General features: G+C 34.7%; 1 protein-coding gene across 1 annotated transcript in view; it reads left to right on the forward strand.

Annotated features, from left to right (window-relative positions):
- Positions 1-24,728, forward strand: part of ELP4 (elongator acetyltransferase complex subunit 4) — a gene marked incomplete at its 5' end in the record, with an annotated part of 139,802 nt that overhangs the window by 33,134 nt on the left and 81,940 nt on the right. The window contains 3 exons of the mRNA XM_010004251.1: positions 547-686; positions 7,731-7,815; positions 13,022-13,210. Of these exons, the coding sequence (XP_010002553.1) occupies positions 547-686; positions 7,731-7,815; positions 13,022-13,210 (414 nt within the window). The remainder of the gene's footprint in view (positions 1-546; positions 687-7,730; positions 7,816-13,021; positions 13,211-24,728) is intronic.

The following is a 24,728-nucleotide window of genomic DNA, read 5'->3' on the forward strand; positions in this document are numbered from 1 at the left end:
TTCCTGCTGTCATATAAATTAAATTGGGAGGGTTTATGAAGTTTTACATACTCAAAATTAAAAGCTGAAGAAAAATTGTCTTAATAACATGGTTATTGTTTGTAATGTTTGTGTAGTGCTCAACCTGCTATTAATCCAAAATCCAAGTAATTAAAAATAGGTTGTAACTATTTCCTTTTTTACAATTTTCTGTTAAAATCAGATATATGAACAGGCAGTGGGTCATAAATACTGGTCATAAAAAAAGTGAAGTGTTTTCAAAGTCAACCCAAAATGTTTTTGTAGTTCAATGTAGTTCCCAGATACTGAAAAATCAGGGAGGTAGAACACATCAGGGTTTGCTCGTATCATACATCTGGCCTTTTGAAATCTGTGATCATAAATAAATATTGCACGGTTGTCCAGTTTGAAGCTTATATTTAAGTTGAATGGGGGTAAAGAACAGGTTTTCTTCAAGTGTATTGGTAGGTAATTGTTTTATTTTTGTTTTATTTTGATAGATAATAATTTAATAGGTTATTGTAATCAGTACTTTTGTTTCCACAGGCCAGCCCAGCAACATCTACAAAGTTTGGCCATTATTATGATGTTTCTAAAAAAATGTCTCCCGAACTGTTCCGGTCCATAAAATGGCACAGTTTTTACCTTCCTGAAAAATTGTCTTCAGAGCCTAAAATGAAAGCAGGGTAAGTTGTAATCCCACGCACTCTGCTGTCTGCATATTAGTCTGCATATTAGTAGTAAAGGATATTTTTGCATCTGGCCTTGCTGTGATTAATCTTGTAGCCACACATGGCTCACCAGCAGTTCAGCTGTGGTTCTCATGTCAGTGCTAGATGCCATGACTGGCAGCAAAGCTGCTGTGGCACAGAGACAGCTCAGTCTACTGCCTCCTCAGCTGTGGGAGGAAGCAAGTTGGCAGGGACAATTAAGGCAGACATTACTAGGACAGCCTAGGACACAGCTGCCTGTTCAGTCCAGCCCTGCTGACAGCTGAGTGTGGTGACTGGGGAAAACTATTACTGTCTGTCTGTGAACTACTTCCTGAGCACCATGCCCCATCAGCTTTTGGAAACGTGTGTGTCAGGTAACTATCCGTCTTAGGAAGATATCCATACAGGCTTTAGGGATAAGAAGACAGTCCATCCTTGACCTACATAGAATAGAAAGCTTTATCTGATTATTTTCTTATGTGGCTTTCACTTCTGACATCCTACAGATTCACCTAAGGAAAGCAGAAGATACTTTGAATGGAATTACTGTCACTAATTATGTCTTATACAGCAGCCCTAATTCCAGAGAAAATCATAAACTATGATTAATTAATAACTTATTACAGTTTATGTCTATCAGTAAGGAATTAAGGAAGACCAAGAGAAAATAAGTTACAGTAGCTCACTACTAGCCTGTAGTTCACACGTATCTTTCTCGGAGACATTTCAAATCAAACATCAGATACAGACAATCTCTTTGTTCAGCCCAGTCACTTAATTTATATAGTACTTAGTTGTATAGACCCATGTATAGGGCCAACTCCTGGAAGTAGTAGTACATTGTGCTTTCTTGTGACTGATTTTGTTACAGTACACTCAAGTATAAAAACAGATGTATGAAAGAAGCACAGTATTAAGCACTTCTCTTAGAGCTGTAAAAAGCAAAAGCCAAGTCACTTTGTAAGTTCTGTGTTAGGTGTTCAAATGTCCCTGGTTTGTAATTCTTGTGATGTTGTAAAAAAAAAATACACTTTCAGCAGAAAGCAGAGAACTTCTTTCTCTAATAAATATTTAAACCAACTTTATTTATTATATGTAATCATTTATAGGTTTTTTTAGTAGTAGGGCCATAGAGGATAGATGCTAGAGCATCTGACAGCTGAAGAGCTTATATTGTTATTGAGCACTTTAGCTCCCTTCCTGTCTTTTCTGTAGCTAACTAGAATATCTTCTGATTCTGGACTTAATTTTACTAACTGTATGGCTGTCAAGTATTTGTACATTTTGCATTAATATAAAATTAACTCACACTAAAGGAAATGCACTACTAACTTTTACAGATTTGATTTTATAATCCTTGATTATCTCTGATATTTTCCTTGTGTGCTATCCTGATAAAAATTCACCATTCTTACCACATGAGCTCTGTTCTTAATTTTAGTGTTAAATTTTGCCAATTTGCTAGTCAGATTGGTAGAGCACAGCATGATGAGGTTGTGCAGTTTTTTATAGCATCCCTCAAGAAAATTCTGGGTCAGTTAGAGAAGATTCTGAAGATGATTCTGCATCTAGAACTGGAATTTATGGCCTGTGACAGAGGAATGGAAGTTCTTAGACAAACCTAAGCAGAATCTTGAAGCACATTGAAAACTGACATACAGAGAGCAGTTAGTAACTGTTGTCTGCTGAAGGTAGGACAAACAGTAATGGGCTGTAGTAAACTGTAGCAGTAGAAATACAAACTGGAAATAAGGAGGTACTTTTCTAATGATTAGCACAAGAAGAAGTTGCTTTGCAGACAGAGGTTGGGAGTACTGTAGAGTCTCAATCATTGAAGATTTCTAAGGACGAGTTAGGTAAATATCTGTCAGAGATGGTTTAGATGCAATTCATCTTGCCTTGGGGCAAGCAGATAGACTACCTGACCTCTAGAGGTCTGTTTCATCTCTATCTTCTGTGATTCTTTAATACACATTAGTCACAGTGTATTAAATCCAATACTGAGAATGGATGTTACCAATTATTTCACTGCTCTCAAATCGTTTATGCTTTTACAGAAACCCAACAGGCTTGTACTTTGTATAAATTCTGAAGGGAGCATTCATTTCTCAAGGAATGAAAACAAGATCACAGTCCTGTCAGGATGATTTCATTACAGAAAGTTTATAAAAGGGGAAGGGAAAGGATATTATTTTGTTGGCATTACTGTTTTGAAAACCTATACAATGCTTCTGGCTTCAAAAGTTGTCTTCAATATATCATAGAGTAGTAAAAAATTCTGTTCTCTTGGTTAACTTAGACAGTGATTAGAAAGAAAGCAATATGATAGTTACAGTTAACCCTTCCAATACAAGTCAGCGATTTTATTAGACCTCATCTTTGATTGCCTGAAGGTCTCACCAAGAGCTTGAGCTAATCTCTTTTACTCTGTGGTACAGGGAACTAGGAGCATGGACATGGCTAGTTATCATGTCTCCATTTGGAGGGTATAATTTCTTAAACATAAGTTTCTGAGACTATGGTCTTAGATGCAGAGCCAAAAACACACCTGGTTATGTAATACTGATTACTTTTATAGCATTGAAAAATCTCTGTAATCTGTTAGGCTGACAGTATCTCGGAAAAGTATTGATAACCTGCAACGAGCTAAAAAAATGTTACAAAAATTACTTGAAATTCAGAAAATCTCTAAAAATACTATTTTTTCAACTTCATTTATCAAAAGAAGATTGACAAAAAATGTGTTTAAATTGAAAGCTGAAAATCCTTCACTAATAAGGAAGCATTTTTAAAAAAGGGGATTGTTCGTTATTGAAATAATTTACATGAATAGACTGTGTATTATGGGATGTTTTTGAAAGATTTCATGACTTTCTAAAAGGTATATATTGCAAGATATGTTTCAGTAAAGACATTTATGAATGAAAGTTTATCTTAAATCGTGTAGGAGTGCAGACCAAAATCAGTGGTGTGTTTTCTGGGGTTTTTTTATTCAAAGAATGTTTTGCTTTTGTCACTAATTCAGAGGCTGAGGAGGAAGTTGAAATTGATAGTTCTGCCTAGTATATAATTTTCTGTAAGTTAATGGTATTGTTGATGGATGATACCTCTTTGTAGTATCAGAAGACACAAATAATTAGAAATTTACAAAAGTGCAACTACAACCATTGAAGAGGCACCTTAAATTATGTAGTCATATGGAAAGTGTACCTAACCCAACATACACATTGTACACTGAGATCATAAGCTATATGTTGTGCGATGAGTAGCTAATAATTGTAAAAGAAGATTTAAGAAGCTGAGGATTATTTTTTTTTTTTTTTTTTTTTACTTTTTTGATTAAGTTATCATATGTTCCAATGTGAGGAGGGTATTCCCTAAGTGCTCTCCTTTTTGTGTGTTGTTTCTGTTTTCCTGATAGAGACCTACTACTTTTTATGTTCCTCAATTCATGTACTTAATCTGTAACTGGTTAGATGCACCTAGAATTCACCTTGTTGACCAGCCTTACTTTTCCCTTTCTTTTTCAGTTAGAAGGTGAATAGCTTTTGGAGGCCTTAGGTTTCATTTTTCCTCCATGAAATTCGGAACAATTCACTTCCTCCACCCTTCTTTTTCTTTGGGAGGGAGTGGTGAACATGAAGAACAATAATTTGTTCTCCTTTCCTTTCATCAGTCAGGGTCATATGTTCCAATGTGAGGAGGGTATTCCCTAAGTGCTCTCCTTTTTGTGTGTTGTTTCTGTTTTCCTGATAGAGACCTACTACTTTTTATGTTCCTCAATTCATGTACTTAATCTGTAACTGGTTAGATGCACCTAGAATTCACCTTGTTGACCAGCCTTACTTTTCCCTTTCTTTTTCAGTTAGAAGGTGAATAGCTTTTGGAGGCCTTAGGTTTCATTTTTCCTCCATGAAATTCGGAACAATTCACTTCCTCCACCCTTCTTTTTCTTTGGGAGGGAGTGGTGAACATGAAGAACAATAATTTGTTCTCCTTTCCTTTCATCAGTCAGGGATGTAAAAACAAAAAACAGATTATGCAGTTAAAGCAGAAAATATACAAGAAAAGCAATGTCCTACATTTTCTTTTACATCTTATACTCTGCTAACAGAACAATGGGTAGAGTGAGCATAAAGTTTACAATCCTTGGCAAAACATGCTGTATCTTTTAATAAACAAGGTCCTTTGTCATAATGCTTTGTGGCATAAGAACCTATTTTATTTAAACTGTGAGTGAACTTTCTCTGTAATAGTAGCTAATGTCCATTGCCACATAATGACAGTGTTTCCCTTACAGACATGTGGAGGCTTTATTTGGGCCAGAAACTCTTGGCCTGTTTTAGAAATCATGTATATCTATACATATGTCCCTCTCTTCCTATCCACACAAGCACTGGCTTCTTTATGGACTTGCAAAGAAAGGAGATTCTTTGACTTGATTAGACAGAAAAAAGTGATTGACTAGCCTTTTACATCACAATTGAAGATCAGATTTTGAGGTTATACACAAAATTTTTTCACCTTTAGGTTTGAATCAATATTTCTTTTCTGTGTTTTTGCACACGTGTTTATCTGCTTTTTCACAGAGTGAGATGAGGAGTCCTGCATTTGCTTTCCTTTCTGTAGTTCTAGTACCTGATGGCTAAATTAGATTACAGGGTCCCCTTCTGGATAATCACTCAAGATGGGCAGAAGTTCATTGCCCCATGATAAACATTAATTGAAAACAGACTGGGAACTCTGTTCTCCTAAAGGAGGTAGTAAATGGAACTGTTGTTTGATGCCAAAAGAAGGCATAACTTCTTTTTCTTATCTCATTATTTTTGTGTTTGGGAAGGGCAGTTATGTTCTGGCCCTAATGCTAGGACCAGGTTAATGGGTTTGCTGCTGACAGCAACTGTGTTCCAGTTGTTGTTGCTAGGATATTTTAGTGTCCTTTTCATTGCATTGGTAGAGCTGGTACTTTACAGGAAAGCAAAAATATCCTCTGTGATAAGTCTCTGCTTTGCAGAAAAAGGCTTTACTTTCTACTTCTCTGCTTGTAGCCTCATTGTTCAGTTGCAATTACTAAAAGAGAAAGTCTGATAATTAAGGGAACTAAAATAATTAAGCTGTAGTTTTTCAAGAATACTTATAAATTTTACCCTAAGAATGCATGTGCTTTTGAAAAAGAATACATTTATCTGGAGTCTAGATTTGCTGATAAATTTAGATAAAACAGGTTTAACTGTCTTGCCTAATGGGGTCTCCTTTATACATAATAAGGCTATTTGTCATACTCTTGATAACCTAACCTTTGTTAACTGCTTAGAAACTATCAACAGAGAAGTCAGAGGCTCCGTTGTAACCGGGATACCTTCTTCCCAGCTCCTGCTTTATCCATTACTAAATTGCTAACAACAACAACAACAAAAAAAGAGTAAAGAAGGAATCGTTTAAACTCATTATCAGAATTAAATAGCGTTTAGTAACAAAGCCAAATAAAAGACTAGAAATTAGAAAATAAGGAATATCTTATTTCCTTCCTTAAGTATTATGGCAAACATTGCCAGAAGGGTAATGCAGCTTGTTTTTATAATGTTCCACAATAATGTCCATGTCCTTATTTACATAGTATGGTTCAAATTCAAGTAAACCATTAATATTTTAGCAAGAAGTAAAAGAGCACCTATTTTTACATTTAAAAAAAATAATCTAGATGCATGACATTATTTTCTTTAATTCTTTCTTTGCTGGAAATCTTTTCCTGATGGATTAATTGAAGATCTCTTTTATTAATCTGTTGTGATTTTGGGGCCCTTTAGTTCTGCTAATGCTTTAGGTGTCTTATTTTTATTTATAAAATGATTGAAACAATTAAGAATAATTTTAGAGGTAAAACTTTCAAAATAACCTGTCATATTTCCAAGAAGTTTTGAATCCACAACCCTAGTGGTGGTGGTAATTATCAAGACTAGAAGGAAATGCCGAAGCTGGAAAAGATAGATGGGCTTTGAACTCTCAGCTGCATTGAGGAACCTACAAGTGCAGACACACAAGGCAGTATGCTCTATGAGGTTTAAGAAAACAGTATGTCTCTTTAAAATGAGAACAACTGGCTTGTTTTTTGCAACTAAAGATTAGAATTTGCTGTCCTTTGTATGTGTTAGCCTGTGGACTGGTGAACATGACTGGGGTGCATATCTGGGGAAGTGATTTGGAGATGCAGGAATGGGGCCTTCTAATACTTCAATGAAATTATTTACTGCACTGTTGGTTTGAAGTCTGCTTAAATCCATTTTTTGCTACTAGTTTGCTTTTATTTTTTAATTTCATGTTATATTTTCTAAATAATATAGAAAATCAATTTTACCTCACAATTCTTCTGTCATGCAAATAAAGCAGTATTAACACTAACTGTATGGATACAAAATGGAACGGTAGCATAGTAGGATGGATCTTATGTTCTGCTGTGGTGTAAAAACAAAAAAAAAACAACACCCTAAAAAAAACTAATTAAGTACATTAACTTTTTAGTTGTGAAAATTACTCCTTCTATTTTGGTTGGTTTTGATTGTTTTAGCAATTGTATGCATGAAAGTTGTTAGTTGCAGAAAGTCAGCTCCTCATCAGGACATTGGTTAGGTTTACTTTGAATAACAACTGGGTAGGTCTTTGTCAATTGTAGGAGATTAGTACTATGTTGTAGTGGTTTCAACTTTAAGTTGATACCTTAAATCATTAATCTTCTAGATGTAAGTGAGCCTGACATAATTAAGTTATCTTAATCCTTAGAGATTTTAGCTTTCACTAAATGTCTGAGCACTGAACTAGTTAACATGAAGTAATCACAACTGCTTATAATGTCAACTTTATTCAAAGATATTTGGGTTTTTTCGTCTACAACACTTTTTTGTATGTGACACTTTTGGACTCAAAGCTACATCTGCTTATATGTATTTTTAATACAGCTGTTAAGACAATTTAGGGGAGAGCATTAAAACATGTTACTAAACTATTTCTTCTTACCAACAGTAAAATGAACAGTGCTTACACCAGGCTGCTTCAGTCCATTCAGCAGATCATTTACCAGGAAGGCTTTGATGGCTCTGATCCCCAGGTACTGAAGAATCTCATACTCGTCTATAATCCTGGAAATAATGTTGTTTTCTGAGTTTTCAAGGGTGGGACAAGAAGGTCTTGGACAAAGTAACAAGGGACCAACTGTTTCTAAGCATTGCTAAAGTAAACAACAAAGTGCATAGAGAGCACCATTCATATTTTAATGTGCATTTGGGATTTTTACCTGTAACAGATACACAGACCATTCAAGAAAGAATTGTAAGCCAACATCAGTCACATTCTGTGCAATTGGTTAGTAAATGGATTGCCAAATATAATGTAATTAAGCAAAACCCATTTTACTATACAGTATTTTTTTAAACTATTACATTAGCAATACTGTCTTCAAGACTCTTGAGATTGAACATTTCACCTAAAACTTTTAGCTTTCTAAATGTTGTTTTAACTAGAGTGGAATGAATTTTTTAATGAATTAACTGGTGTGTATCTTAATGTAGTGACCATTGAAACAAAGTAAAGAAACAAGAATGCAATTTCAACTTACAAATCAAAACAGCTTACCAGACTTCTAAAGATCTCTGTACTCCTTATAAATCATACCGTGGGTAAACATTGTAAACATAACAACACAGACTGGAAACCCTTTTCTAATTTGATATTCTGTGTCATATTCAGTAATAAGTGAGTCCTTTGGAGTTGATGAAAATTAAAAAAAAAAAAATAAATGCTTAATTGATAGATAATTGTCTTTATTGTTGTGCAATATGAATGTTACTACGGTAAAAGTTAATTAGTATAGATCCTGGAGAGCCTCGAAGAATGTAATAGAAGACTGTGTACTGTTACCAGCTGAATAGCTTAGAAATCATTTTTGCAGGGAAGATAATGTTGTAATGGATGTTTTCAGTTCTAACCGTGTGTTTTAGGAATGTTACCTGCACAGAACACTTGTGTGTAAGTTTAGGTTATTTGTGCTCAGTATTTAGTCTCTGCTGAGATTTCTGGAAGAGCTTGCCCTTCCCTTTGGTGGCAGTGCCATTCTGGAGAAGTAAATTGGTCCCTGACAGGCACCTCTCCCAGCTTGCTATGGTAGCCATGGCAACAGGGGTATCACCTGCTGTACAGCACCATGCGCAGGATGCTCCTCCTGCACAGTGACAGCTCCTGTGGAAGCCCAAGAGCTGCTGTCTGCAAGGAGCAGTGCTGAGTGAAACACACACCCTGCCATCCTGCAGCCAGTGAACAACCTCCCCCTGAAGAGATCAGCCTGGTGTTTCCTTTTTTTATTAAATAGAAAAGAAAATGAAGGTTGGTCAGAGCCAGTATGTTGGGGTTTTCTGCTTGCAAGCAGGGAAAAATTAAATGTCATGGGTAGTTATTTTCTGTCCTTGTTCAATGTTTCAAAATGTCTTGCTAATGTCAATAAAGCAAAATCTGAACTTCAACTCAAATTAGTTTAAAAGTACGTATTTGCTAAATGATATAATAAATTTATTCAGTGAAGCTTTAAAAGTAGGAAGAGTCATTTATCAGGCCAGTTTATCTACCTAGAAAGACATTAGTGCTCATGTAGGTGTTTCTGTTTCAAGGGAGATTATGATTCACTGGTTGTGGCTTCTGGTACTTTCTTTTAAGATTCCTCTTTTCCCCATGCATCATCTTTCTTTGTACCCCTCAGATTTTGTACATCAAGAAGCAGTATAGAATTATAGAATCATAGAGTGGTTTGGGTTGGAAAGGACCTTAAAGATCATCAGGTTCCAACCACCTGAATGGGCAGGGACACTTCCTGCTAGAACACATTGCTCAAAGTCCCATCCAGTCTGGTCTTGAACACTTCCAAGGATGGGGCATTCACAACCTCCCTGGTCAACCTGTTCCAGTGTGTCATCATCCTCACATTAAAGAACTTCTGCCTAATGTATAACCTTAATCTCCTCTCTTCCAGTTTAAAGTGATTGCCCCTTGTCCTATTACTACGAGCCCTTGTAAAAAGTCCCTTCCAAGCTTTGCTGTAGGCCCCCTTCAGGTACTGGAAGGTTGTGCCTTGGGTGGGTCATATTGGCAGTGGCTTTCATGAAGTTGTAACAAAATTGCAAGGGTCAAAATGTAGCAGGAAGGTAATGAACTTTCAAGAGATTTACTTACTGACTTTAAGCAGATCTGTTAATCTTTGTTTGTGAATAACAGAAGCTGATGCCATTAATGCTTCATTTTTTGTACTGTGAAGTATAATCCTTCCAAAATCTCTAAACTGTATATGTATAGAAATGTGTTGCTTGTTGAATCTGGATTCTAAGGAGAAGATTAACTTGACTGATAAAACTTCCAGATATTTTTAGCTACTTTCACGTCAGTATGCCAATGATACTTAGACTCACTGCTCCTTTTTACCAGTATTTGAAGAGGATTCTGGAGAAAAGTGAGCAGAATGTGACTCAACACAGCTGACAGAAGTTTGAAACAATTAGGAAAATTAGTGAAAACTACTCGTAGAAGTATAGTAGACCTGCTGATAAAATTGTCAGGCATCTCTAGAACTCAGTATGGTTAGTTAACATTAGTTTTATAGAACCATCTGTTGTTGGCAATCATACATAAATGTTTCTTGACTGTATGATTTTGTGGGTCTTAGGACAATAGTTCCTGTTTGAGGAATTAGGCTACAGAAAAGTTTGACTAATGTTAACCAAAACAATTAGCTGGTTTTGTTGTCCCTGTCTGGAGCATCTTTGCCAAGATAAGTTTGGAAATTCAGGGTCTGAATGACCTATAACCTAGAAATATGAGCATCAGTTTTGGAACCTTTCTTAAACCTCCTAGTAACTCTTTGCTGTTGATCATTAAGTATGAATCCTTTACAAATTGAGTGTGGGTTTTAAGTCATACAGAACAGCAATTTTTTGTTTCAGAATATTTTGGGGGTTTTGTGTTTGACAACAGAACTTTCATAGGCAACTGTATTTCCTACTGTATTTCTTAAAATTACAGGAAAAAGGTAAAACAAAAAATTTCAAACTAATGACAGTGTAAAAGATGCAGTGATGTACCTTAAAAAAATGTTATGCTACTCTGCTGCAGGCTTTTTGTAACAAACTATTAGACTTATGCTTTTCTTACATTTCAGTTATGGAATAAGCTGTTTGTCAGGGCTCTGTGGGCCTGACAGAATTATACTGGTAGAAGTTCTGTTACTGGCCAAAATAAATACATCTGATATTATCTGGTGTTTGAATAGCTTTATCTTCTACAGCTCTTATAATTTAATATTGTGAAGCAAGCATCTGTCACCCTTTATTAAGTAAGAGAGCTGATATTCTGATACAGCTTTTTCTCTGTTTTTATGTTGTTCTTATTAGTGTTCTTCATGAAAAAAGCATTTTTCTCCTTTAAAAAGTTTCTCTAAGTTTTATGCATCTTTGCTCTGAAATACTGGAATACTAGAACACTGCATGTTTGATATCCATTCTGTTTGGATAAAGTAGTTTTCTTAAAAGCCTGATACTATTGCCTAAACACACATTCAGAAATGTGTAGATCTGCTGTGATTAGAAGTCACTGAAGAACATTAGACTAGGTTCTATTTTTCCTGTCCTTTTTAAAACTCTGAACATCTGATCCTAGCAAATAGCATACAGAGAACTCAGACTGTGTTGTATTATTCTCTCCTATTATCCTGATCTTTGTACAGTAGTGTAAAAAGTTAACTTTAAATAGGTAAAGCCTAGAAGCCTGCAGAGCCCGAGCCTAAGGAATCCACCAGAGCTGAAACATGTATCACTTTCACAAAGATGGTAAGCCAGTTGGCAGATCAGCTCGCTGTGTAAGCCCTGGGAGCTGCATAAATGCAGAGCCATGTGGTACTTAACTGTGTTTCACAACTCAGGCTCTGTCTGCCCAATATGGAGAAGGAAGTATTTATAAGAGTAGCCCCTTGTCTTGTCAAAACCTTTCCTCTGGATTTCCAGAGCAGCTGTGCAGTGCTTTATGCTTGATAGTTACTGTTCATTCCAGCTGGTGGAAATTACAGTCTACTTTATTGAAGCACTTTGTTGTAGTCAAAAGTACCTAGAAGCTTTTATGTATCTAATCTAGTATTTTAATATGTATTTTTATACGTATCTATAAAATAAAAAGCTGAAAAAGTATGAACCCTTGACCTTTTCAATCATGTTGTTCAGGAAGTCTTTCAACAAGGGTGCTTATTGTCTCTCTCACAGCTGTTGATAGCAAATATACCTAAATCCTTCTCAAAGATGACCGGGAAAGGTCACATCAAATAAGCAGAAATGAGATTTGTCATCATGAGATGTGACATTTTATTTTCCATAAACAAATTACAACTCTTGCTTCATAATTTGCCCCTTCAGAAAAGAGGCTTTATCTTAGCCACTGCCTCTGCTGGATGCTCCTGTGCCACTGTACTGCGAGGCAGCAAACACTTCTTAGGTAGGTAACACACAAGGCTGTTTAGGATTTCATATGTCAAAACAGCTTAGATTCTAGTACCCAGTAGATCCAGAAACACTCACGTCAAGGACTTTCAGGAAGGTGTAGTCCTTAAGAGACAATCTGCTGATGTCTCCATCAGACTCTGTTTCTCCATACTTGTGGGTAAACCTTTCTCGTTTGTTGGAAGGAGGTGACAAGGGTGGAGATGATACTTAGAGAGATTTCTAAAATAGTGAAAGGGCCATGTGTTGGTGAGCTAGGCTACCAGCCTTGTTCCTTTGGAACTAGCAGAAGTGAAACTGAAGGAGTCAGAATAGTCAGGCTATGAAAGTAACACAGCAGGAAGTTGAAAATAGAGGGAAAAATGTTGTTTGATCATTTCAGGCCCTTCCAACCGACCAGCTTAGAGCTGGGAGGAAAGGTTCTTCTGCATTTTTTTTAAGGCTGTGATGGAGGAGAGAAAGGACTTGAAAGATCACAGTATTGCTAGATTTTGTGTCAGAATATACTTAGATTTAGCTGGTTACAAAATGCAGATTAGTACTTTGCAGTATTTCTGTGCTGTCTCTTACACTTGTACTTGCTTATCTGACCTAGCTTGATATCCATTCAGTGAAAAAAATGCATTTAATTTGTAATTTTTATAAGATCATCTGCAATTAAATTATGATTACTTAAACTATGCAATTATTAAGGATATGAATTCTACACATAGTATTTTTAAAATACATTACATGCCATTTTCTTCTTAATGTTTAAAAATAACAAGTGACTTTTTTTTTTCCCAATAGAAAAAACAAAAGAATATTTTGCGGATTGGAATTCAGAATCTGGGCTCCCTGCTGTGGGGTGATGACATTTGTAGCAGTGAGACTCCTGAAGATATTCACAGCCTTACAAAATTTCTGTATGTTCTCCGAGGCCTCCTCAGAAAATCTCTGTCAGCCTGCATTATCACAGTGCCTGCTCACCTTATCCAGGTAGGAATGCTACCTTTGCTGTATTTCCTAGTTGACACATCAGTTAGCAAAAATTTAATGTTGGTGGTAAGAAAGTAAATGAAATTTTTGACATTTTGAAAACTTTTTTTCAAAGGGGCAAATTTAAAACATAACTTTACTGTAGGGTTTCTGTGCTTCTGTGGGACAGCCATGCTGCAAAATCTACAAAGATCAAATCATAAAACCATCATAGATACAGTTATGCCTTAAGTGGGTCTTAATCTTTTTTTAATAATCTCCAAAATTTCAGAAACTGTAAAAAAGCAAAGAGAATCCTGCTAGCAATCTCTTTTATTTTATTTTTTACAACATCCCTATGCATTTTTCCACTGCCTTCAAACTGTAATGTTTAGAGTTTCAGTACAAGACATTTCAGTCTTCATCTGTCATGCTCATTACGATGATGTGTGATCTTGTTCTAAAAGCCAGGAATTAAAAGATACAGATTTAATCTTTACTTCTAATATCCCCTTGTACTAGGGCCAAGAACAAACCACGTAGGGTATCAGAGTAGTTTTCCCAATTCCAAAATCAGAAGCTACTAACAACACTTTTCCTGATAGTATATATGGAGTCTTAAACATATCTTCTGGAAGGAAACTTTTTTAGCAAAAGGAAAAAATGTAGATAGTCTTTTTTTTCTGTAAGTAATCACGTAAGTTAGAAAAGCAAAATTATCATTAACAGAGAACCTGTAATTTTAGATATTATTTGGATTTGGCTATAGTAATAAAGAATTTGATAAAACCTCATGTTATGCAAATATTTTCATAGCATATGAGTTTATAATTAGATTAAATCCTATCTTTGGTATATACATGACTCTCACATCTTGCATTTTGTAAAGGTGTTTGAATGCCGGCAGATGTTATTTATCTCGATACCTGACATACTTGCTGCTTCTGGATTTTCTAGTTTTACCATTACCATCAAAAGTAAGAATATTCCTCTTGCAGTGCAAACCTCCATCTCCTCACTTAGCTATTTTTAAATATTAGATGGCAGTTTGCCTGCAGAATGACTGACAGTAAAGTTAAATGCAATGAGTAGAATTTGTGAATGTAAAACTAGCATCCTTCTTTTTACGTAATGGAATTACCTGTCCATAATTGGGGCAGAGAATCAGTTTCATTGCCCCCTTTTGTATATTATTTCAATAAGAGCTATGATCATATTTCAGAGAAGAAGTCAACAAGCATCTCTAAGAAACAAATTGAAGGACAAAGTTTTTCGTTTGTTGCAAACTTACCTGGAAAGTTGATTTTGGTTTTGTGTTTATAAATTCCATGTAAATCAATCCCCTTGGGGTTAGGGTTGAAATTCTATCTGATTTCTTTAATAACTGACTTTTTAATTTTAGGAGAATTGTTTTACAGTAATTGCTAGAATATTCTAAATACATTTTTTAAAGAAACATTATTTCCAGAATCTTTCCTTTGCAGCATGAGAGCATTGATATTTATTTATTTTAATTCTTAAACTTCATGTATCCTTCTTTAAGCACTAAACTGTGGAGAAAACTGTCATTAGGAGGAGCAAAGCTGCTTGAGGGTTCCTTATACCCCACATTACTCAGTTCCCAGAGCCCTGCTGTGTAGTTGTTCCACTCTTCAAGAAGCCTGTTAAAGAGCCCCTGAGAGCATGTGTACAGCCCTCCATGTTAATAGTTAATTGGTGAGGATGGCAAGATGAGAGGACAGCCGAACATGTGGTCTCTCAGGCTCAAGCCGTAGACAGACCTTTCGTTATAATAACAGCAGCTGCTCACATTCTCACAACCCAGCTACTCACCATTCTGTTGCTGAGGTTTCTTGCTGGATTGAAAAAAAGTAAAGAAAATATCTTTTCTTTCCAAGAGAGTAAGAGTGGGATTTTTTTTATTTATTTTTTTTTCCTAAGTACATTTCTGTATATGTATTTAATTTGAGAAGAGGAAGTTCTAGCTTATGCTTTCTCTGTTGAATCTGAAAGTCACTGCTCTGAAGGCATAGAAAATGTACACTGTTTTTCTGAAGATATAGTAAATTCCACATTTATTCCCTGAGCTACTGTTTCTGTATTTTCTATGGTATATTTTGCCTCCCAACTGCATTAATTAGGTGGTCTGCAAGTAAATTCTTCACATGCATAATTTCCATGAAAGTAAATATGAGTTCAAACTCACATTTTAATCAAAGTTTTGTCTGCATAACATACAGAAAAAAAATAGTTTCATTTTTTCCTGCTTTGTCTAAGAAAAATAGATTTTTAGTAGTGATTCATACCATGTTTTGTCTCTGTCAACCCCAAGTACTAGCTATTTCAGTGAAGAGATAAATCTCACAATTGGTAGTACTTGTTTTCAACAGGGACAGTCTTTCCAACCCAGACTAGTTGTTTTGTTTAAGCATAGTATGTGAACAATGCATACACACACACACATACATATGGAATATAGAGAGAGAGTTTAAGTTTGGTTTATTTTGTATATTTTGCCAAAAAACTTTGCATGTTTTACTGCGACAGGGAGTTCCACAAATTAAATCTACCTGGTTTCTTTCTTTTTCAGAAAGTTTAATTTTGGCTTCTCATAAATTGTATCATTCTTCTTGGCTGATGGGACAATAAGATGAGGCTCCCTATTTTATCTTTTCTGTATTCTGATTGTGGTTTTTTTTATTTTTCTCATGCCTCCTTAATCTGTTTTTAAGCAGTCAGTTTCCTTCTAATGATATTTTACTTTCTTACAGTAACATAATACAATAATGCTGTTATTGTTAGTTCACTTTTAATACATTCTAAAATCTGCTTTTTCTCTTTGATGACTACTGAACATTAAACTGTATTTTTATTCTTGACGCTTTTCCATCTGTGGTACATATCTACCAATGTGGCTCTTTCATTTTTCCAGCTATTAATTGGCTTGGGTTTAATAAACTTGCATTGCATTTATCTAAATCTGATGCTCGTTCACCCAGTTTGATGGGACACTGAATTTCTTCACAGTCTTCTATAAGGCTGTATTTTGGTAAAAGACACAAATTTACAAAAGACACAAATTTGCAAAACATCTGAGTTTTTTCAGAATAACTTAAAGAAATTGTAGCCCACAAAAGAACACAGATTCTTTGTAATTTATTGATGAAATTTCTAGGGTAAACAGTGCATGAAGAAAAAAGAAAAGTATCTTTTCTCAGTCACAAAAATAGGAATACATTATCCTCGAAGGATTTCAGGAGTAAGATTTCAGAAACATGACACTAAAAACTTACCCAGTGATGAATTTTATTCAGATGATATGTGACAAGTTTTACTTGATTGATATTTTCTACTTATTGAACATACTCTTATCTTACGCTGTCTGTCAGGTAATAAATATTGAGATACTTACAAGTATGATTAAAATGGTTGATGGAAGGTTATTTTTCAATCTTTCTATTGCTTCTTGAAAAGGTATTATGCCTATGAAATGAGATGGTGGATTTGAAAAGGGAAAATTACTTCCATTTTTAAAATCTAGCATTGATCAAGGAGGGCAGGCTGACGAGGGATTTCATTTGTTGTTACACTTTCCAAATTTAAATAATATTATAAAAAACAAGCAAGGACTCTTCTACATATTAATAATCTGTGCACTTTAGTGCCTATTTTAAAAATAAATAAAAAGCTTTTGTACTACAGGGTGGAACTTAAAGGACTTTAATGTCACAGGTTTATACTTGCAAAAGCCCTGAATTAGAATTTAAATCTTTTCCTGTAGTATTTTCTTCTTTTTCTTTAGTTACTAGAAATCTTTGACACATCCAGAATCCTATTTCCCCAAAAATAATGTTTGTAATTCTGTTCTATCCTTCCCAATTTTGTATCACTTAAGTAGCATCTTTTTGAGTAGATTATTATTTTCACTAGGAGAAAGTGTAACACTTTTATTAAAGCCATCCTTTATTTTGAATTTGAAGCTGTATTACTGGTAAGGACTAACAACCATATTAGTCAGCATGTACCAAGGGAAATTAATTGACTAATGAAAAGTCAGTATGAATAAGTCTTGTTACAGACTCTGAGAACCTGTCCTCAGAGTCTGAAGTTCTGTTTAGCAAGGTATTTTCATTATTTCATCCAGTATGTTAAAAATTAATTTCCTACAATATTAATGTTTTGATGCTTTGAATTCACCGAAGTGCATAAGTTACTGTATGTTTCAGTGTAGAAAAATTCAGAAACAAACCTTTTCACATCCATCCAGTGTTCACACTGAGTAATTTAGCAGCTAAACTCAAAGTCAAGCCATCGAGTGCTTTAGAATCCATTGCTAATATAGGATTATAAGATGTGAACTTCTATAGCTTGTGAATTTCTCACAGTTTGAAATCTTTATTCCTATGAAAAGAGCTAAGAGTGATTGCCTGCCTTAGAACTCTTAACTTCTGAGAGTTCACGAGTGAAAAATGCTGAATAACCTTTAAATGTATTTGGTGAGGTAGCCACTGAACACAAATTTGTATTGAGATCAAATGTCAGGTAGTTTCTATGTCATAATTAAGCAAGCTTTCAAAATTTTCTTCAAACTAGAAGCTATGAGCATGAGATGGTCTTTATGTCTATTGGAGGTTTTTTACTTGCCTTTTGATGTTGCTTGGGCTTTTTGTTATATGTGAGAAATACAATTTAAAAACCACACAAATAAATTTTTACTGTCATGAGTTTATGACAGGTATTCTTGAGTTATCAGATATTTATATATAGTCTTTTCAGATATTTATATTCTGGTTTGGGTGTTTTAGACATAAAAGCTCAGAGAAGTATACAATTCAAATGTAACTCCTAAGTAATCTTGGCAGTAACTAATCATGTTTTCAGTTTCTGTTATTGTGGACAGCATTTGCTAATCAAGTTGCAGAAGAAATAGAAATATTTTGTTTCATAAAATAAGTTTATGGTTGCCAACAGGCTGTATTCTATCTCTATCGTTTCTAATTTGGTAACGGTTACACATTTGAAAGACAAATACAATATACATCTGAAGTATATTTTTGAGCCTACATGTTAATTGTCTTTTAGGTGACTTAGCTATATTATGATGAACAGTCACATTGTATGTTAAAATTGTATTCCTAAAACAGCCTTCTTGTTTTAAGAAATTCTAGCTTTTAGAAGGAAACTGTAGACACATCCTTATCACTATCTCATCAACACAGTCTTTTAATCAAAAAAATCACTTTTCCAAAATGAATATGTTAAACTTTAAAAGTGAATACATACATGCAACATTGCAATTTTATGGTTTATTTATATAAACTGAAAATATGCCTAACTTTAAAAAAATAGGTAAGCTTTAGAACTAAATCCTTCAACTGCAATATTAGACCTAAACAGTTAACTATCCCATCACAGTATGGAGATAGTCATCTGTTCAAGCATATGGAATCTTTTGGCTACTGGACTAAGTAGTTAATATAATGCCCAGTGTCCAGACATGGACACAACTGTTATGGAAGCAGAAGGGACGAGGCTCACGTATTGAGCCCATTTGGACACTGATAAGTAAAGATTAGAAGAGTAACTTTAAATAATCAGGACAAAGTAGTTATCTGCTTTAAGCAAGAAACTGCTAGAAAATGGAAGGTAGTACTCTTTTTCAGGAGCAATACAATTTTCCGCATAAGTAGAAGTACAAGTTCTTGAAAAAAATGTTGTGTGAATATAGCATTAAATACAGGTTTTATCTGTTGTCTGTTGTATTTCAGGACAAAGAACAGTAATTTCATGTAGAACTATTTTATATTTAAATTATCACATATGTATTTCCCATCCTAAATTATTTTCAAAAAAATGAATATTGAATTTCTGTGCAGTGTTTGCTTAGAAACATTTTTATATGAACTTTTGGTGCTGTTTAAAAAGCCTGAAATTTCAGAATCTAATTGTGCATCTTTTTGTCTAGACCTGCTCTATTAATTACAACATAATCATAATAAAAAGAAATACTGCATCTTTAATGATGTTTTTGTGCCTATGTAGTTAAGCTTTAATGTTAGGGTAAAAAAAAAAAAAGAAAAAAAAAAAGATTAAATTAGCCTTGTAACCTCTTTCTCTTCCAGACTGATGATGGAAAATAAAAGCTCTTAGCCACAGAATGTAACACTTAGAATTAATATTTAATTAGACCAGCAAATTGTACACCGTGGCTGAAAGCTTCCAAAGAGTTGTTAGTGCCACAATTGACCTACAAGTTTAATAATAACTCACATCTAGGAGCAAGTGCCAGTTCAGCATAGTGGAGCCACTGTAAGAAAGTCCTGTGAGATTAAAATCAGCAAACCAAATGGCAGGCGAGGATTCCTGGGATGGAGCCTTCTGGAAAGCTGGGAGCTGGAGTAGCTTTTCAGCCAGGATTCAGATGAGAACAGTGGGCAAAAAAAGCTGATCCCTCCTGTTCTGGGAGCTTCTGGTGATAGGCCAAAATCCTAGAACAGATTTTTTCTAAATGTTCTTAGTGCAGCTATTAATTCATATCACAAATCAAGTAATGAGTAATTATCTTCATCTTTTAATTAAGTTTTAATACAAACATTATTGCTGAATTCTCTGGTCATGAATTTTACTCATGAAAGAAAAGCACTTTTTGGTATGATGTGTAGTTTACTACATTTGTGTTACAAAATGTTTCATTTTATAGTATCTTACTGCTACATAAAAATGTTCTTCCTATAGTACAATATGATGAGTAATTTATTGTAACCTTGTGAAATACGTAAATTAAATACAAAATGTATATACCTTGAAAAATAGAATCTTTTTAAGGTTAACTAGCTTAATCTTGCCTTTCATTTTATGAACAATTAAAATACAAAGACAGTAACTACCATTAGATACCCATCTGAGCCTTAATTCTGTGGCAAATTATTCTAGTGAAATAGGGCACCATAAGTTCAAAAATGTGCAAACACACAGCAACAGACTGAGGAAGGAACATTCTGCATTATTTATTGGCTAGATCCTAAATAATTAAAGAAATGCCTACTCATTAGTTAAAAATTAAAGCAGGTGAGCACCTTGCCAGCAGAGGGAGCAGTCATGTCTTTTCTTAGGTTCCCATCGTTTCCAGCCTACCCATCATTTCCACCCTACCTCTTCTTATTGCCCAGCCAGTTTCCCATCTGGACCAAGCTTTGCCAGCCTGCTCCTGATGACAGCCTGTAATTTTATGCTGAATAAGGGATTAGTTTTTTAAAGTGATTTTTATATTTCAGAATCTTGCCACTTGGTTACCAACATCAGTTAGATGTTCCTTTTGGTAGCATGTACTATTAGTTGAAATAAAAGTGGAGGATCTTTTTGTGACTCAGTATTTAAAGAATTAAAGTTGCAGCAATAGTTGGCCTTTCTGAATCACTAAGCAAACTGCAATGACATATTTTTTTCAGACAAAATGGCAACAAAAGGATTTCCTAAACCTTTTTCTTATAATGAATAATTCCCAATGGAGTCATAGGATTTCAGTGAAGCCAGTTGGTCTCAAATACATTAAATTCAGCAGGTTTTTTTATGGCTCTTTTGTAAAAAGACTTCCATTCTTTTAGTTTACTTTGGCATCCGTATTTTGAACTATGACCAACTTGTAGCTTTGAATATTTTATGTCTTCAATTTTGTTTAAAAAATGTTCAAATTGTAATTTCACTTTTGTAATAATTAAAGACAAATAGTAACATACAGGTTTACATATATATGCCTTTATAAAAATGAGATGATCTCATAAATAAGGACCAGATAAGTTTATGGGAAGATGCTGGGCTCATCTCACCCCAGGATCTTGTACTAATTTCTTCTCAGCTTTGCTGGACAAGGGCTTGATCAGGGTTATTTCATCTGCCCACAGCAGCAGGACTCATGCAAGGGCTCTGCACCCAGAACCATTCACAGTCACACACAGCCTGTGCTTTCAACTACTGAATGCTAAGGAAATAGTCAGGAGAAAAAAGCTCTGAACAGGGATTCAGCTCAAGAAGTGCCACCCTTTAATACCCTGTACATCTGTCACCTCTTTCAGCCAGATAATAACAGGATTTCAGCACCCATCTTTCTCAGCTTTGACTCCCAGATCATCTTCATGATACCACCAATATTTTCCTGGTACCCCAAAGCTGTAGATGCAGCCTCCTAAAACAAACCTCAACTGAGGGGGTAGACAGAGCTTCAACGGAAGGCTGAGTTCAGTTCCCAGCTCACTGTTGACTGGCTTGTGACATTGGACAACTCACATGACATCTTTGTGCTTGTTTCATGACTTGTAAATGAGGAATGCAGCATTTGCCTGTCTTTTGTAAAGCACTTGGAGATCAACAGATGGAAAGTTTGATTTAAACTACATAGCCTTTGTCCTTTCTTTCATTTTTTCAGGCCTCAGAAGCAACTGTTATTGACTTGCTTGTTTTATCTGTACTGAGTCATCACTCATTTCACTGGTGGTCTTTAGGTCTTCCTCCAATGGCAAAACTTTTTATTTTGTAGGGTGCAAAGGTTTTCTGGCATTAGATTCTTTTATAGCTCAAGCAATTTGACATGGCCAGACCACCCATCTTCAGTGAAGAACCAGATATGGGGTTTTTTTCGTGTATGAAATTGAGGTTTTGTTTCCTGGCTGATTATTTTTCCTGAAAAGATTTGTTTGATTGTATCATCCACCCTCATCTGATATATTTGATAATAACATTGAAGGTTTCCCATAGCAGTGGCAGTGGTTTAGGTGTAAGATATTGAAACAATGTTTTGAGGTTTTAAGTATCAAAAATACTAGTTCTAACTAGTTTTACAGTTGGGAGACTCTTGATTTTATATAGACTACCAGGACAAACTTTATTAAAAGCAACTGTAAAGAGAACAACCAAAATCTGGAATTAATACATTGTGCAACATATTGGCCAACAGATGCTTGGTTGCTCCCTTCCCATTTTTATGAGTATGTTACATCTACTCTGTGCTAGGCTTATGTCTTCCCTACATTCTTTGCTTCTGTAACATGTATACAATTATTCAAAGATACTAATCATTGCTTGAAATTAAGTCATGTAATACAGTGTATACATACACAAATCAACCAAAACTGATGCTTCTGTGATTTCAGCCATATGAATGGATAATACTTATAAGTTCTGTTATAGTCAGTAAGGTTTGTTCAAAGGTAAAAAAATACCTAATCAGTCAGAATCCCTAAATGTGGATTTCTCATCACTGAAGGCACTGTAGTTTGTAGAAAATCCTTGAAGTATATTTCTAGGATATCTGTCTTCCACTCAACACATCACACTTGTGCTCAGTTTTCTTGTGCTATCAATACAGATTTGTACATACTACAATTTGTAAAAAAATATACTGATGCTCGTCTTACATTCCAGTAGTCTGAGTATGGTTTATTTTAGAGCCAAATTTCAAAGTTAAATTAGTAGATTAGGCATGTGCAAGCACTGAGAACAGTGCTAATCAGCTTGAAGTCAAAGTATCGAATGTTATACTTTACAGTCTTTCTTAATTACTGATCCAACAGTTTTTGGCAGAACAGTTTTTTATCTTTTATTTTCAGGATTTTGTGAATAATTAAAAAGTGCACAAACTGCATCTCTATAAAAATAGTACAAGGGCCTAATACCTAACTTCTTTTATCAAAATAAAATGTATGGGAAATTCTGTTACTTTCTGAGCAGTAATTATTAACAAATGGTGATAAATATTTAAGCCATGTTTCTTCATATTAATAATTTATCTTTTCAATTTAAAATCCTTTGGAGATTAAGCAGTAATGCCAAGTGGTAAGTGTTGCTATATTGTGAAGTCATTCCCACATTATTGTGTGATAATCTCTCAGAAAATACCAAGAGTTATTTCTTCTGTGGAATATCCAGCCAGTGTTTCCTTACCGTGCAGTGTGGCTGCCTACCTTACAGTTCTATGCTTATTTCAGCTTTATGACAGAATGCAAATGAAGCAAAAAAAGGCACAAGTAATATTTGAACTTTTTCTTCAAATTCACATAAAAGAATTTGCTATAAGTTCCTAAGGTTTACATTGCATGAACTTGCTTGCTTGCTGTTTATTGTTGAGACCTTCTTTCAAATGAAGTTTTGGTATTACCAGACTTATCTGCTGGTAATAAAAAGTTACCAAATTGTTGCCTAACAATTCAGTTTTACCTAGACTTGAGGGAAGTATCTGTATTAATCATTAAATTCTGTGCTGTCACATGGAATGTGTACAACTCAGTATTTAATCTGGATTTTGTCCCAGTGCTAGCAAGTTTTTGTAAGTAGTTTTTGAAGTGTAGAAACCCATTCGAGATCTCATTATTAACTCTTAAATGTTTTAAAATAAAGTCAGTGATTCAATTAGACTACCAGAATGTAAAGGTACAGAAGTCAAATATAGCCCTCTAACAAAAGGGAATACAGTCTTAAAATACCTTATTTTCAATTCAATATATGAATCAGTATTAAAATTATGTTAAATGTAAATATACAGAACCGAGGTGATTCAAGAGCTTAATGCATCTATACAGGTACTAGGTGGATCTCATGGTAGATCTTTAATATGAGTCTCTTATTTTCTTTTAAATTTTGTAATTTTGTTATATGTATTATGTATACAAGTTAAAGCCATTCTAGAAAATTTTCCATTCTTTGACTTAGTGCAGCACAAGGAGTGAGAATGTAAATGTTTTTATTGCGTAAATTTTATGAGATTTGTCATTTCTTTAGGGTCAGACATATCTCTGGGTGTTAGAAAAATTTTGACAGAAAATCAAAAAAATAGATACTGGAGCAGAGTAAAAAAGACTGATTTTTTTTCCTAATATGAAATCTGGATGAACTAAGATTGATTTGATTAATAGTAGCAATGATAAAATTGTGGTACATTAAGAACTCAATCCAGTAGAAACACACAGTATTAATGTCAGTGTGTAAGTCTGAGAATACAGGCTATACATTTCTTTGTGTTTGTAGAATGCCATGCTTTATACTTACATACAGAAGTTTATATATTTTGAACAGCTTTATTTTAAGTATTTTTAAACAAACACATTACTCAAAGCCACGTAGGTTCTGCAAACAAATTAGTAGGACAAAGCAGTCTTTTTCCATAATTGCCCTTCCCAAAAGCTGGTTATACACATACATGTAGTTCCCATTTACATGTTCGCCATGCTACATGGATTTTCTTGACACAGTGCTTTGAAAGTACAAGTTGGTTAAGCCCAAATATTGCAAGTCTGTGCTTAAAAGAAAACATACGTCTGTAACAGTGAGCACAAAGTAAGATATAGAATGGATACCCAGCCCAGCCTGCACAACAGGGTTGCTACCATGTTGTTAGAATAATTACATTTTGGCTGAACTAACTAATTTAGAAAAACTGCAGTACATCTAGCAAGACTGAAAACTTTCCAGGACTGGGCTGGAGTTGGTGTTTTTTATTTTTTAGTGTAATTTAAAACAATACCTCTTCTAACTGCCAACAGACTCTTTC

This window comes from Chaetura pelagica, unplaced genomic scaffold (genome assembly GCF_000747805.2).
Source record: "Chaetura pelagica isolate M959 unplaced genomic scaffold, ChaPel_1.0 scaffold119, whole genome shotgun sequence".
NCBI lineage: Eukaryota > Metazoa > Chordata > Aves > Apodiformes > Apodidae > Chaetura > Chaetura pelagica.